Source organism: Balaenoptera borealis (genome assembly GCF_965194805.1).
Source record: "Balaenoptera borealis genome assembly, chromosome: 1".
NCBI classification, from domain to species: Eukaryota; Metazoa; Chordata; class Mammalia; order Artiodactyla; family Balaenopteridae; genus Balaenoptera; species Balaenoptera borealis.
In genome coordinates, this window is record NC_138860.1 from 171,942,225 (window position 1) to 171,959,721 (window position 17,497).

General features: G+C 37.8%; 1 protein-coding gene across 16 annotated transcripts in view; it reads right to left on the reverse strand.

The window, feature by feature from the left end:
• Positions 1–17,497, reverse strand: part of PHACTR4 (phosphatase and actin regulator 4) — a 152,048-nt gene that overhangs the window by 33,108 nt on the left and 101,443 nt on the right. For 2 of the 16 annotated variants that reach the window (XM_082347740.1, XM_082347730.1), the window contains exon 1: positions 11,906–12,192. The exons of 13 other annotated variants lie outside the window; for them this stretch is intronic. In XM_082347740.1, the coding sequence (XP_082203866.1) occupies positions 11,906–11,951 (46 nt within the window). In that variant the 5' untranslated portion in view covers positions 11,952–12,192. Of the gene's footprint in view, positions 1–11,905; positions 12,201–17,497 lie in introns of those variants that run through there. One more of the 16 variants, XM_082347739.1, reaches the window with a different exon arrangement.

Below are 17,497 nucleotides of genomic sequence, written 5' to 3' on the forward strand. Positions count from 1 at the left end.
GCAGCGCGGGGGCTATCTCTAGTTGTGGCGTGTGGGCTCTACAGCATGCGGGCTTAGATGCCCTGTGGCATGTGGGATCTTTGTTCCCCAACCAGGGACTGAACCCATGTCCCTTGCATTGGAATGCAGATCCTTAAACACTGGATCACCAGGGAAGTCCCTAACTAGGTATTATTTAGAACTAGAAGAGGGGCCAGGGCCATGCACATATTTTTTCAAATATAGGTTAAAAATAGAGTAGGAAGTTACATGCACTGCATTACCAAAACTATAATATACATTAAAAAGGAGAATGGGATATTCACAGAAAGTTAGACAAAATGAAAAGGCAGAGGACTTTGTACCAGATGACGGAACAACATAAAACCCCAGAAAAACAACTAAATGAAGGGGAGATAGGCAACTTTCCAGAAAAAGAATTCAGAATAATGATAGTGAAGATGATCCAGGACCTCGGATAAAGAATGGAGGCAAAGATCGAGAAGATGCAAGAAATGTTTAACAAAGACCTAGAAGAATTAAAGAACAAACACCTAGAAAATTAAGGAACAAACAAACAGAGATGAACAATACAATAACTGAAATGAAAAATACACTAGAAGGAATCAATAGCAAAATAACTGAGGCAGAAGAACGGATAAGTGACCTGGAAGACAGAATGGTGGAATTCACTGCTGTGGAATAGAATAAAGAAAAAAGAAAGAAAAGAAATGAAGACAGCCTAAGAGACCTCTGGGACAATATTAAACTTAACAACATTCGCATTATAGGTGTCCCAGAAGGAGATGAGAGAAAGGACCTGAGAAAATATGTGAAGAGATTATAGTTGAAAACTTCCCTAACATGGGAAAGGAAATAGCCACCCAAGTCCAGGAAGTGCAGAGAGTCCCAGGCAGGATAAACCCAAGGAGAAACACGCCGAGACACATAGTAATCAAAGTGGCAAAAATTAAAGTCAAAGAAAAATTATTAAAAGCAGCAAGGGAAAAACGACAAATAACATACAAGGGAACTCCCATAAGGTTAACAGCTGATTTCTCAGCAGAAACTCTATAAACCAGAAGAGAGTGGTACGATATATTTAAAGTGATGAAAGTTAAGAACCTACAACCAAGATTACTCTACCCAGCAAGGATATCATTCAGATTCGACAGAGAAATCAAAAGTTTTACAGACAAGCAAAAGCTAACAGAATTCAGCACCACCAAACCAGCTCTACAACAAATGCTAAAGGAACTTCTCTAAGGGGGAAACACAAGAGAAGAAAAGGACCTACAAAAACAAACCCATAACATTAAGAAAATGGTAATAGGAACATACATATCAATAATTACCTTAAACGTGAATGGATTAAATGCTCCAACCAAAAGACACAGGCTCGCTGAATGGATACAAAAACAAGACCCATATATATGCTGTCTACAAGAGACCCACTTCTGATCTAGGGACACATACAGACTGAAAGTGAGGGGATGGAAAAAGATATTCCATGCACATGGAAATCAAAAGAAAGCTGGAGTAGCAATACTCATATCAGATAAAACAGACTTTAAAATAAAGAATGATACAAGAGACAAGGAAGGACACAACATAATGATCAAGGGATCAATCCAAGAAGAAGATATAATAATTATAAATATATATGCACACAACATAGGAGCACCTCAATACACAAGGCAACTGCTAACAGCTAGAAAAGAGGAAATCGACAGTAACACAATAATAGTGGGGGACTTTAACACTTCACTTACACCAATGGACAGATCATCCAGACAGAAAATTAATAAGGAAACACAAGTTTTAAATGACACCATAGACCAGATAGATTTAATCGATATTTATAGGACATTCCATCCAAAAAGAGCAGATTACATTTTCTTCTCAAGTGCACACGGAATATTCTCCAGGACAGATCACATCTTGGGTCACGAATCAAGCCTTGGTAAATTTAAGAAAATTGAAATCATATCAAGCACCTTTTCTGACCACAATGCTATGAGATCAGAAATCAATTACAGGGGAAAAAAAGTAAAAAACACAAACACATGGAGGCTAAACAATACGTTACTAAATAAGCAAGAGATCACTGAAGAAATCAAAGAGGAAATCAAAAAATACCTAGAGACAAATGACAATGAAAACATGACGATCCAAAACCTATGGGATGCAGCAAAAGCGGTTCTAAGAGGGAAGTTTATAGCAATACAAGCCTACCTCAAGAAACAAGAAAACTCTCAAATAAACAATCTAACCTTACACCTAAAGGAACTAGAGATAGAAGAACAAACAAAACCCAAAGTTAGTAGAAGGAAAGAAATCATAAAGATCAGAGCAGAAATAAATGAAATAGAAACAAAGAAAACAATATAGCAAAGTGAATAAAACTAAAGTCTGGTTCTTTGAGAAGATAAACAAAATTGATAAACCTTTAGCCAGACTCATCAAGAAAAGCAGGGAGAGGACTCAAATCAGTAAAATTAGAAATGAAAAAGGAGAAGTTACAATGGACACTTCAGAAATACCAAGCATCCTAAGAGACTACTACAAGCAACTCTATGCCAATAAAATGGACAACCTGGAAGAAACAGACAAATTCTTAGAAAGGTATAACCTTCCAAGACTGAACCAGGAAGAAATAGAAAATATGAACAGACCAATCACAAGTAATGAAATTGAAACTGTAATTAAAAATCTTCCAACAAACAAAAGTCCAGGACCAGATGGCTTCACAGGTGAATTCTATCAAACATTTAGAGAAGAGTTAACACCCATCCTTCTCAAAGTCTTCTAAAAAATTGCAGAGGAAGGAACACTCCCAAACTCATTCTATGAGGTCACCATCACCCTGATACTAAAACCAGACAAAGATACTACAAAAAAAGAAAATTACAGACCAATATCACTGATGAATATAGATGCAAAAGTCCTCAACAAAACACTAGCAAACAGAATCCAACAACACATTAAAAGGACCATACACCATGATCAAGTGGGATTTATCGCAGGGATGCAAGGATTCTTCAATATACATGAATCAATCAATGTGATACACCATATTAACACATTTAAGAAGAAAAACCATATGATCATCTCAATAGATGCAGAAAAAGCTTTTGACAAAATTCAACACCCATTTATGATTAAAAACTCTCCAGAGACTGGGCACAAAGGGAACCTACCTCAACATAATAAAGGCCATATATGACAAACCCACAGCTAACATCATTCACAATGGTGAAAAACTGAAAGCATTTCCTCTAAGATCAGGAACGAGACAAGGATGTCCACTCTCGCAACTATTATTCAACATAGTTTTGGAAGTCCTAGCCACGGCAATCAGAGAAGAAAAAGAAATAAAAGGAATACAAATTGGAAAAGAAGAAGTCAAACTGTCACTGTTTGCAGATGACATGATACTATACATAGAGAATCCTAAAGATGCCACCAGAAAGCTACTAGAGCTAATCAATGAATTTGGTAAAGTAGCAGGATACAAAATTAATGCACAGAAATCTCTTGCATTCCTATATACTAACAATGAAAGACCAGAAAGAAAAATTAAGGAAACAATCCCATTCACCATTGCAACAAAAAGAATAAAATACCTAGGAATAAACCTACCTAAGGAGGTAAAAGACCTGTACTCAGAAAACTATAAGACACTGATGAAAGAAATCAAAGATGACACAAACAGATGGAGAGATATACCATGTTCTTGGATTGGAAGAATCAATATTGTGAAAATGACTATACTACCCAAAGCAATCTACAGATTCAATGCAATCCCTATCAAATTACCAGTGGCATTTTTTTACAGAACTAGAACAAAAAATCTTAAAATTTGTATGGAGAGACAAAAGACCCCGAATAGCCCAAGTAGTCTTGAGGGAAAAAAACGGAGCTGGAGGAATCAGACTCCCTGACTTCAGACTATACCACAAAGCTACAGTAATCAAGACAATGTGGTACTGGCATAAAAACAGAAATATAGATCAATGGAACAGGATAGAAAGTCCAGAGATAAACCCACGTACCTATGGTCAACTAATCTATGACAAAGGAGGCAAAGATATACAATGGAGAAGAGACAATCTCTTCAATAAGTGGTGCTGGGAAAACTGGACAGCTACATGTAAAAGAATGAAATTAGGACACTCCTTAACACCATACACAAAAATAAGCTCAAAATGGGTTAGAGACCTAAACGTAAGACTGGACATTATAAAATTCTTAGAGGAAAACATAGGAAGAACACTCTTTGACATAAATCAAAGCAAGATCTTTTTTGATCCACCTCCTAGAGTTATGGAAATAGAAACAAAAATAAACAAATGGGACCTAATGAAACTTAAAAGCTTTTGCACATTAAAGGAAACTACAAACAAGACGAAAAGACAACCCTCAGAATGGGAGAAAATATTTGCAAATGAATCAACGGTCAAAGGATTAATCTCCAAAATATATAAACAGCTCATGCAGCTTGATATTAAAAGAACAAACAACCCAATCAAAAAATGGGCAGAAGACCTAAATAGACATTTCTCCAAAGATGACATACAGATGGCCAAGAAGCACATGAAAAGCTGCTCAACATCACTAATTATTAGAGAACTGCAAATCAAAACTACAATGAGGCATCACTTCACACCAGTTAGAATGGGCATCATAAGAAAATCTACAAACAACAAATGCTGGAGAGGGTGTGGAGAAAAGGGAACCCTCTTGCACTGTTGGTTGGAATGTAAAGTGATACAGCCACTATGGAGAACAGTATGGAAGTTCCTTAAAAAACTAAGAATAGAATTACCATATGACCCAGCAATCCCACTACTGGGCATATACCCTGAGAAGACCATAATTCAAAGACACATGCACCCCAATGTTCATTGCAGCACTATTTACAATAGCCAGGTCATGCAAGCAACCTAAATGCCCATCGACAGATGAATGGATAAAGAAGATGTGGTACATATATACAATGGAATATTACTCAGACATAAAAAGGAACGAAACTGGGTCATTTGTAGAGACGTGGATGGATCTAGAGACTGTCATATAGAGTGAAGTAAGTCAGAAAAACAAATATCGTATATTAACGCATATATGTGGAACCTAGAAAAATGGTATAGATGAACCAGTTTCCAGGGCAGAAAAAGAGACACAGATGTAGAGAACAAACGTATGGACACCAAGGGGGGAAAGTGGTGGGCAGGGGGGTGGGGTGTTGGTGGTGGGATGAATTGGGAGATTGGGATTGACATATATACACTAATATGTATAAAATAGATAACTAATAAGAACCTGCTGTATAAAAAAATAAATAAAATAAAATTCAAAAATTCAAAAAAAAAAGGAGAATGGAAAGAACTAAATGAAAATGTAAATATAATTTGATGATAGGACTACAGGATATCTGTGCTTCTTCTAGGTTCTTATATTTTGTGTGTGTGTGTGTTTTTTACAGTGAACACGTATGGCTTTTATAATTGGAATAAAAACAAATTTACTTTGAAAGTGGGAGCTTTCAAATCATTACAGTTAATAAACAAAGTCCAGCATATATATAAGTACACAAAAGAAAACAATTCTTTCTAAACATTAGGTTCCTATAAAAATGAATTATTTCTGGGCTTCTCTGGTGGCACAGTGGTTAAGAATCCACCTGCCAATGCAGAGGACACAGGTTCGAGCCCTGGTCCAGGAAGATCCCACATGCCGTGGAGCGACTAAGCCCGTGCGCCACAACTACTGAGCCTGCGCTCTAGAGCCCGCAAGGCACAGCTACTGAGCCCGCGTGACACAACTACTGAAGCCCGTGTGCCTAGAGCCCATGCTTCGTGACAAGAGAAGCCACCGCAGTGAGAAGCCCATGCACTGCAACGAAGAGAAGACCCCGCTCGCCACAACTAGAGAAAGCTCGCGCTCAGCAACGAAGACCCAATGCAGCCAAAAATAAATTAAAAAAAAAAAAAAGAATTATTTCCTACATAAAAATCAGTCTGAAGTATTAAGCAAATTAAACCATTCAAGGACATTTTCTTGGAGTAGTGACACATGTTTAAGTAAGTAGATTTGGATCACCCAAACAACAGTTTCTAGTCCTGCATTCTTTTAAGAATACCACCCTTGTTCACCGTGAGTACAATCTTGTGCTAAAGGAGCTAGAGACCAAATTTAACAGTAATCTAAATTCACCAGGTGTAAACTTTTCAGCTGTGGAATAAAGGGTTTTAAAGTATGCATAAATTCTTGATAGCAGTGGCTGATTAGATCTAATTGAAGCCACTAATCTCCATAGCATTCTTGGATCCATTGAAACTATTCAGGCTTCTTACTGTGAATTTTTGTCTGACTTTAAGAAAATTCAATTGCATCACTTAGAAAACTCCAATAGAAAGAAAAACTGATGGATGAATAAATTATACAAGAAAAAGTATACTCAGGTATTGAGAAACCATCTTTTTTATTTTTAATGATACAATTACACCTCAAATATTGTTTCTGCACTCATAAATAAAGGGCTTAGGGAAGTGAATTTGAAACTGTTCATAAGCAAATTTGCACATCAACCAAATATTTGTTCTCAACAATTCTGATTTTATGACCATCTCCCTCCCATTTCCAATTTTTAAAAATTAATTAATTAATTAATTAATTAATTTTTGGCTGCACTGGGTCTTTGTTGCTGCGCGCGGGCTTTCTCTAGTTGCGGCAAGCGGGGGCTACTCTTCGTTGCAGTGTGCGGGCTTCTCCTTGCGGTGGCTTCTCTTGTTGCAGAGTACAGGCTCTAGGCACACGGCTTCAGTAGTTGTGGCATGCAGGCTCAGTAGTTGTGGCTTGCAGCTCTAGAGCGCAGGCTCAGTAGTTGTGGTGAACAGGCTTAGTTGTGGGATCTTCCCGGACCAGGGCTCAAACCCGTGTCCCCTGCACTGGCAGGCTGATTCTTAACCACTGCGCCACCAGGGAAGCCCCCATTTCCAATTTGACAGAAGAAATACAGGCTTGGAGTCACATTTGGATACCACATTGTTTCTATTTAAACTCAGTATGGAATTTAAAATGTCCTTATGGTCCCTTTCTGTTTTCCATGAGAACCAAAACAAGGTGGCTTTTCCCTCCTTGTTTCCCTTTGTTTGCCAGAAAACAGGGTGTAGAATGCTGGCTATAGTTTTAGGATTGTGTGTTCCAAAGAAGTCATGCAGCCACAGGCCACTAGGAAAGCAAGTCACAGAGTTGGAGGTCTTGGTGTTTTTTGTAGGGGGTGGAGGTTAGGAGAGGAAGATAACTAATTACAGTTTGGAGTTTCCAGTTTGAGAAGTACCCTGAAACTATGCCCCGGTGTTTAAACTACTTACTCCCTCCTCCAAGTTGTAGCACCTCACATTTCAGAGGCTTGTTTCTTATATCACATATTATGCAGAGTTCTAGCAGTTTCTTTCTTCAACCCTCAGTTTTTTTCCTGGTCAACATTTAATTCAATGTTTTTTAGTTCAAGTTTAGTTGTTCCAGATGAATTTCTGAGGTGATTTTAAAATAAATGTATAGTATTTTTAAAAAATTACTTAGCACTTTTCATCTTCAGATAAACTATTTGCTACAGATACATGTTATACCTACATTACTTGCTAGACATAAGGGATAAAACAGGGTTAACCGGTAAACTTAGTTCATTTGAGAATCTGATTTACAACCAATTAGTCATTCACGATGGAAGGCAAGGTAAGGCACAGGCAATTGTAGTTGACAGATAACTTAGTTTTCAAGATAGCCTTCACTACCCACTCCCCTTCACTAGGCTTAGTAATAAGCAACAAAATTACTGGGACTGTCTTAGTTCCACACTTATTTCTTATACCTTGTTGGGTCTTAAAAAATGTGTAGATTTAAAGTGTATAAAATTCTCTCATTTTAGCCCCAAAACTTTTAATAATCAGTTATTGTCCGAAACTTAAAAATACATAGCTTTGTACAACAAGATACATACTCCATTATCAAGAGGTACCAATTATCTTTTTTTTTTTAAGTTTAAGGTATACAGCATAATGGTTTGACTTAAATATATTGTGGCCAATTACTTTTATAATCTAATGGTTCTCTTTAATTATCTTTTATGCCCATCTAGCTTGAAACAGATATTGCTTTTATACAATCATTTTAACAGCATTAGAACTCTGTAAATGAGAACACTAATTTATGGTACTTACACTATTGTACTTATACTCATTTTTGCCTTCTGAAAGAGGATTATTATTGAATTTAAAAAACTGTTTTAGAAAACTGCAACAAAATTACAGAAAGCAAAACCTGCCACTAATGAACAAAAGCAGGCTTTGTCTAGAGCAGGCCCATAACTTCCCTTGGAAATACTGCATAGTTCTGACCTTTGGGAAATAGAACTGGGCAAAGCACTCAAGAAGATAGCCAGGGAGAAGGTCTCTCTCTGTACCTGCAGGTACAATTAGGTCTGAGGTTCCAGCTCTGGGAAAACAGATCTTCGACCGTAACTGCGTCAAGAAGTGATGCTGCTTTACTCTGGCAATTTGATACGTATACTTTTTTGATAAAAGTTCTAAGTTGAGAGAAAGGTTTTAAGGTGAGGTGCCAGAAAATATATTCTCTCATGGAAAAAAACTTTAAACCTATCAAAATTAACTTGCAAGTAGAAAGAGGGAATACACTGTTGTGACAATAGGCCATTCAGAAAATCTACTGAAGCAGAAAGAGGGAATAATAATTTTTGATTGGTATTCAACAGAAAATCCTTTAAGGAGTTCATGACACAGCCCTAACACTTTCTCTTGATTCCTGGATTATATGAAGAAAGTATACCTGTTCCTTCTTTCTCAGAAGCATTTATTTTTAGATCTAGATAGGTATGAGAAATGTCTCTGATAATTCTGGTGACCCAATAATGCCAAGTGTTCTTCTTTCAAGTCTCATGAAGAAGTTTATTTTTAATTAATCCATCTATTATTTATTTCTATGTTAATACTGTTCTATAGCTATATTAAAATTTATTCATCCAGCAATCTCCTTACTAACTTTGCCTCCAAATAACAAAATTATTTCTAAAGCACCTTTCCCAAAACCACTCCTATTCTCACGTGGGAGAACACATAACAACAAATTTCAGAGTAAAATGAATCGAATACTGACGGAAAAGGAACGAAGGAAAGAGGAAATATTACAACAGTGGTCCCCAACCTTTTTGCCAGCAGGGACCAGTTTCGTGGAAGACAATTTTTCCATGGATGGGGGGGTGCGTGGGGGATGGTTCAGGCAGTAATATGAGTGATGGGGATACCGGTATGCGGCCCGGGGATTGGGAACTCCTGTATTACAATATGACATCTTTTAAAGCAATATATTCTTATACAAAGGAAAAGTGGGGAAAAAAGAGGTTAATTATTAAGTGAAAGGTATATGATGGGGGGGGGGAAGAGCTAGAGAGGGGGAATGGAAAGGTAGAGAGAGAAGGAAAGTTCCAGCCTAAATGGTTGGGTAGAGTTCACTAAAATTCTTGGGACTTCTCTGGTGGTCCAGTGGCTAAGACTCCATGCTCCCAATGCAGGGGGCTGGATTCGATCCCTGGTCAGGGAACTAGATCCCACATGCATGCCGCAACTGAGGGTTCTCATGCTGCAACTAAAGATCCCGTGTGCCGCAACTAAGACCCGGCTCAGCTAAATAAATAAATAAATATCTTTGGTCTTGTGCCTAATTTAAGGACATGTGCTAAATTAGCTGTTTTTTTTTTTTAGCTGTTTGTTTTAATATGATACATAGTAAAGGATTCTAGTGAACACAGAAACAGCTTTTTATGTTGACTGAGAACTACAAAGTATTATTTGAAAGTTTTATCTCAGTAAATCTTTTTTTTTTTTTTTTGGCCACGCTGCACGGCTTGCGGGATCTCAGTTCCCAGACCAGGGATTGAACCTGAGACGTGGCAGTGGAAGCCCAGAATCCTAACCACTAGGCCACCAGGGAACTCCCCACTTCATAGGACTTTTATTAGGGTTATTGGTAGAAAGAAAAATTGATGAATGATGAGTCCTACTTTTTTTTAATCGTCAGAAAAAATTTGAAACTTTATCTGTTGAGATGAAATTTTTTGTCTAGTATATAGATGTTAAATGGGCATTCTTCATAAATATCACCACTCATTAGTACGTTGTACCTGCTTACCCATTTCTTGCTTTTCAAAGACCTTTCATTTCCATCTCATAGATAAATGCCTAGCATGATTTACATCCTGACTTGTTAACGTAGAACCACCTTTGTAGTAGAAACCACAGGAGAATTTAGTGGCCCAAAAGGGAATTTACCAAATTCAGGAGAATGGTTACCTCTGGGAGCAAACAAGCAAAATGCCATCATAAGGGAATGTAGGCATAGAGAGAGGGGTGGGGTGGGATATAACTCTGTTTTTAATTTCATCTCTTAAGCTGAGTAGAGGCCCCAGAGGGTCCTTTATATTTTCCTCTATACCCTTTTCTAGCCATTGGGTTGGCCAAAAAGTTCATTCGGGTTTTCCCGTAACATCGTACTAATTTTTCGGCCAACACAACGTAAACGATTTCATTAAGGGAAAAAAAAACAAAACAACTGAGCTACTGAATTGATATGGACTCAGCCCTGGTGATCAAAGTAAAGTAAGTCAAGATCTGATTTCAGTCTTAAAAATCTGTGGCTCAATGACTCACTTTGCGATCCATGTGCCTCAGTATCAATAAAACATAAAAAGTACTTTGTAGGAATTTCATCTGGCAAGTTCTCAGGGGAAAACATACTTTTAGAAATGAAATTACATTAAATCATGAGACACATTTGGGCGTGTTACCTGTGTTCCCACATTTTATGGTTTTCTTTAAACTCACTAACATTTTTCATTTCTGGGGGAAAAAAAAGCATCCTGGGACTGAACATGTTTTCTGCTGCTTCATAAACAGAGAGAAGGTATAAGAAGGTATAAATCTTAAAAAAAAAAAAAGTATAATGTCAAGAAATGATTCACAGGCTTTCCCCCACTTTGTTTATATTTAGGAAGCCTTTAATGAATATCCACTTAAATCTATCTTTCCCACCTTTTCATCTTCATTTTATACAAAACCGCACAAGGTTGGAAAAATGAGTCTTTTTAGTGACAGTGGACTTCCATTTCACTTATATGCTTTGAAACTCCGGCTACACTTATCAGCCTGGTCTCCAGCTATCTCTGAGACAATAACACTTCAACTGCAAAGCACTGCCTTCAGAAATGTTTACACCAAGTATTGCCTTATGAGAAACGGAAACACCAGCACAATGGAAAAAGCCTGAGACTTATTTGGAAAATGTATAACTGAGTCTAAAAAATTAAGTCAAATCTCAAAAATGGTCCTGTCGGGAATTGCCTGGTGGTCCAGTGGTTAGGACTCTGTGCTTCACTTCAGGGGGCCTGGTGGAACTGGTCGGGGAACTAAGATCCCGCATGCCGCAGCCAACAAAACAAAACAAAACAAAACAGGTCCTGTTTATAGAAGTCAACAATTCAAATTCTATACCACATGTATATATCAGCTGCCCAAGTCCTGCAAAAGAGCAGTAAAACACCACTGATTTCTAAACATGAGTTCCTGTAGCACTTATGTTCTGCAAGGGCAAGAAGTTAACAGATGGTTTACTAGCAATATTATCTTTAAAAAGTCCAAAAGGATCCAGTAAAACGCAACTATGAGTGGTAAATTAATATAACTGAATGAAAAATTAACTTATTTTTTCATTTATTCTTCACAAAGTGATAAACATCCCAAAGTTAAAAAATCAAAATCCTCACATTCAAATTCCTATAAAATAGTCAACTTCACCTACAGATCTGCCTTGCCTCTGTCAAGATTTTGTTTCTTTGCCTTCTATTACTCACCAACTCCATCTGGATTTACCGGTCTGGAGATGTCAGCTTGCCCCATGATTATGTTGTCTGATGTGTCTCACAACAACAAATTGTCCCCGATCAAAGCAAACTTTTCTTAAACGATAAATCCACATAAGGAGGGGACATGCACTCCTCTCTCAGTGTCACCGCCAGACGTCAGGAAATGGCAGGAAGTCAGTTCATCTGCAGGAGTTTCTGTTTCCCTGTATCCCGGACAAGGCACTGGTGTTTCTCACAAATATGTCTTCACGCTGGCTCTCTTCACATAGGAATGCCTGTCATTCCAGAGTGCACACTGTGAAGAGCTCAAGTGCAGGAAGGGGAGGAGACTGCCAACCACATTCTAGCTGCTGAGTGGTACAGCCCTCAAAGTCCACACCTACTTTTTCTGACACTGAGCTGGGTTACAACTTTCCAGACTCATAGTCACAAAGAAAGGGAGGCTGCTCAAGAGTCTACGAAAGAATTTGTAAATTTAATCACACAAAAAACATCAGGGTTATGCGTAAGCAGGCTGATGGGAGCAGAAGTCCATTCAAAGGTACATTTTAGATACAGGCTTAACTCAAAATCAGACCATTCTGACATTTCACTGCTTGCTCTAAAACTGTATTTTGTACCTGTGAGTGGCATACTCAGAGCAGAATGAGATCTGTGTACTGGGAATTAATAACATTAGGAACAATATTTTAGAATTAAATATACCTTTTCTAAAAATAAAAAGAAATATTTCTGAAAATTTTGCTTACTAAAATAGTAAACTTGAAATAAATATTTGTAAGGTATTATGCAATATTTCTCTTTCTGCTGAAGTTCAATAATGATCTCGAGGAATACAAAACTATAGGGAGTGGCCCTACGTGCTGCATATAATACATAGGCAGTATTGGCTAACCACATGCAGCAATGGAAGGGCCAGCCTGCATGCTGATTTTTCTTTTTTATTCAGCTATAACTAATTTATATACAGCCATATAGATAAATATTAAGGATATAGCTTGATGAATTTAACATCTGAAGGTAAAGGGGGAACTAACAATTTTGAGCACTATATTAAGGAGTTTTATACTGTCTATGTCCTTTAATTATCAGCACAAATAAACAGGCATTGTGAAGAATATATTATTCACCCTATTATCAGATGAGAATAAGGTTACTGAGGTCAAATCCTGTGTTTGTCAAAACCCTAATATTCCATTAACAAATGACAGCTACCCCTAAAACCGAGCTTTTAGTTTAAAACTTTGTTCTCCAAACTGAGATTCTGGAAAGATTTCTAGTATCTGGATTTTTCCTTTGCCTTTCCTTAGCACCTGTTCCTCTTTCCCCATTATCTCTATTATCTGCTTTTGGTTAAAAAAATAGCGAAGGTAAGGAATAAGAAAACGACAATGCTAAGGCATCAGTAAGAAAAAAAAAAGTGTACACTTGGGCAAAACTCAGTTGTTAGTACTGGTAGTAGTAAAAAAAATTATGATATTGACCATTAAAATAGGAAAGAATAAAAGGAAAAAAACAGCAAAACTTTACATTAAAAGAATGTTCCAATCTAAGAATGTCAAATTCCTTCTAAGCTGGCCCTTACATTTATTAGCCTAAAAGCAGATCATGTGCAAGAGCACCACCCACTACTGTAAAATGGGGAAGCAAAAGGTGGCAAATGCATAGCCCAGCACCTAGTAGGTGCTCAGCATACTGTAGTTATCATCATCATGCAGACAATACAGCATATCGTTTAAGAAGATGAGCTTTGGAGGCAGACTAAAATTTTAATTCCAGATCTATGACTAGGTGTTAACACTAGGCAAGTTATTTCACCTCCCTGAGCCTCAGTTTCCTCATTTGTAAAGTGGGCATAACAATACTTACCGGTACAAGGCATTAAATGACATGAACAGAAATAAAGCACTTTGTAATGTGCCTGGCACATGGAAAGCTCTCAGTAAATGCAAGCAATACCTATCACAGCTGTTACAGTAAAAAAAAAAAAAGTCAAAAAAGGAGAGGGCAGGTCAGGGGCAGCCAGACAATGGTACATGGCAGAAAACCCAGTCATTACAAGGAGCTTAGTCAGAAACGGAAGAGGATGACATTTCTGTACCATGAATCCAGAGAGCAAACTGGAAGAAGCAGTCCAGGGAGGAAGTCTGAACACAATCAGGTTGGTGCACAGAAACATTAAGCAGATGGAACAGCCCAGATGTGTGTATTATCATGAATTAGTTCAAACCAGGCACATTAAACACACATACACATACACACACACACACACAGAGCCCAGAAACAGTATTATAGAATCTAGTTCATGTTGACAGAATTATACAAGAGTAGAACAGATAGATTTAAGGATCCTCATATGGCTGCTGTTTACCACCTGCCAAATTTAAATGTCCAACTTGACTTGGCTCACTGCTGATCTTGGGTATTTGAAAGCAGCAATAAACTCAAAGATTAGAAAAAGGATTCTTCGTGATCATTTGGCTCAATCTCCTATTCTTTACAGAAGAAGGAAATTGAGGGTTCAAGAGGTTAAATGCTTTGCTCAGAGACAGGACTAAAACCTAAGTCTCCTGATTCTAACTCCAGGACTCACTTTGGCTCTTGTATAAATGGCCAAGGCAATATTTATTTCCTAAAGATATATTCATTTCCCAGGGAAGTTCACACTCTACAACAATGACAAATCTCTCAGAGATTCTAATTCTGTCGCCTATGGACCAAACCAACACATGTTCCCTAACCAACATGTTTCAGTTTCATTTTAACAATCAATATTTACTTTGTGCTGACAAAAGCAGACAAGCAGGGAGAGGGGAAAGTATTGGCCCACTGATGGCTTTAAAATTTAACAATAAGGCCTTATGTTCATTCTAGTTTTCCATGCACTACAGTTTAGAAATGCAAAGGTAACTCTCACTTCAACTTTATAAGAAGTAGACAACTCTCTCTTAAGTGTCACCTAATAAGATACTCTCTTTTTAGAGTACTTTTCTTCCACAGCTTATTGCCTCAAGGAATGGGGCAAGTAACCGATTAAAATTTGTGAATCTCTTCCTATTTTATTTAGGGAAAGAGCAAAAAAGGCCTTATAAAGTTTAATATGCAAAGGAATCTAAGTTACAGCTTAGATTTAGATAGCAATTGAAGCCCCCAACCAGTCTCATTTTATCGAAGAACTGTTTCTAAACAAACACTGCTGAACATTCAAAACCTTTAGTGACACTTACAATTCCAAAACTTTTTGTTGGCCAGCACATCAGACACTAAGGTGAGAACATGTTTTATATTGTCAATAAACAGTTTACAAGATCAATCACAAAAGTATAATGCTTCCATTTAAATGTACTTTTATGCTGAGGTACCAATATAAATTGGCTTACCTAGGAGAGTAAGCTCTTCGCTATTTCAATTACATCTCCCTCAGCTTAATCAGCATACCACTTTAAGTTTGAGATGTCTCAAGGAGGTGAGCTCTAGTGAGAGGTTGGGAAGAGAGTCACTTTCCTCTAGGAAAGGCTGACCAACAGAAATTATTAACAGGTCACACAGATACATATTCAAGTAAAAGACTAATTTTCAACTTCTTTATATATAATTGGGGGTGGGAGCAGCTTTCTATTCTTTATTCCACCATCTAACTCTAATCTAGTCTGGCTGGCTCTGAATAGGAGATAACATCCTACAATTAATAACCTATGTCTCATATTCCATGTGGAAATTAGAATGCCTTGCTAGTCACTTGTAAACTCTTCATTGTCTCATCTATTTGTACAAACCACTCCCTTGGCCTGGAATTTCTTTCCCAGATCCATCTAGGGAACTCCTACCCATCCTTTAAGAATTGGCTCAAATGTTGCTTCCACTATTAAGAGCCTTTTCTTAGTCACTCAAGCAGAATTCAGACAAAGATTTCCTGGTCACTGATTATGTGCCCAGCAATGCGCTGGAACTAAAAAGAATAGTTTTTGTCCTTAAGGTGATTACAGTTCAAATAAGTAGGATCGACAATGGAGCATGATAAGTACCTAGGTGCTACGCAAACACATATTGATGGGGCTGGGGGCATCTAGCTTTCTCCTGAGAAATGAGAGAAAATATCTTGAATTAAGTGACTTCTAAAATCTGAGAGAGTCAGTCACAGAAGGAATAACAGAGGTGAGAAAAAGGTAAGGGCAGCAAGAGATAAAACTGGAGAGGTAAAGAGCTGATCATGACTGATGGTGCCGGATTATCACCCTAAACTGCAATGATCTTCCGACTTCTCTGCTGGGCAGGAACCATGATGTGTTTACACTTAAGCCCTTAGTGCCTGGCACGACTCAGTGCATGGTGGACATGCAAAAAGTATTTATTAACCTTGAGGACAAGGGAAGAAACAGCATTCCTCAACTTTAAGCTTTGCTCACAGAATCTGGTAGCAAAAGACAGTTAAGGCGAAAAGTGCCACAGACGAAGGCTGGAAGAAATGTCAAGACCACAGACTAGTTTATCATTCCAAACAATCTTGAGAACTACTGTGAAACTCTCAATTCTGTGTGAAAAAATGGCATGCTTATGATGGTTTTTGAGAATTTACTGCTTTGCAAGTCGTAATAACTTTCAAAGAAGACAAATGTGTCAAGTGAATGTTTACATAAACCCTCATATAATCACGACTGCTAGGCTCAAGATCCTCAGCAGAAAGCACTTCTACTCCATGTGAACTAGCCGGAAGAACAGGCTGAAAGACAGAGATTAAAGTTAAGGGGGAGCCCCTGTACCACCAGATACTCATCCCTCTTACTCCCAGTGACACTGGTTTCTTTCTGTGGCTGGCTCATTGGAGGCAAAAAATGAACACACGCGCCGCCTATTCTACATCAAATACTGTAACTCTTGTCCCCTGCCTACCCCCACTTCCAGAAGGAAGCATGGCTTACCAACGGAGGAAAGCTTTCGAGGCTTTGGAGTTACATATACATAACTGTAAAATTTCAGCTTTTCCATTTGCTGATTAGGTGACTCTGAACAAGTTACTTAACTTATATGAGATAGAGATAATTACTCAGAGTTTTTGTGAGGATTAAATAAGAGAAATCTCTAAATTATAGTCTGATGACTGAAAGTGCTTAATATATTTGGATCCTTCTCACCTCACTTAGATTCTTCATATAAATGACTCCCCCCCCCCACCGAATGCTTACATTTAAGTACCACCGTTCCTTAGGAAAAAATGGGGAAGTTCTGCTATGCCTTTACATCACAGTAGCTATACATATGGCAGGCATGAAGTAATGTATACGTTTACAAACTTACAGTATGTTGGACTGTGTTTATGGGAGAAAGAAACGGAAATTATGCCAGCAGGACTGCTTTCAGATCCATGGAATAAGAGACCTCAGGCTAGGAAATTGGAGCTACAGAAATTCTTTTTGCTTTCTCTTAAAGTTTTTGTTTCGAAGACAATAAATTCTTAAGGATGCTCTAGTGGCCAGGAGATGTTTCTAGAACTGAGGAGTTAGTTATAAAAATTATAGTAAACAGGAAAGTTTCAGTTAAGAAACACGAAAGGTTTCTCTCTGATTGGGTTAAGGGATTAGG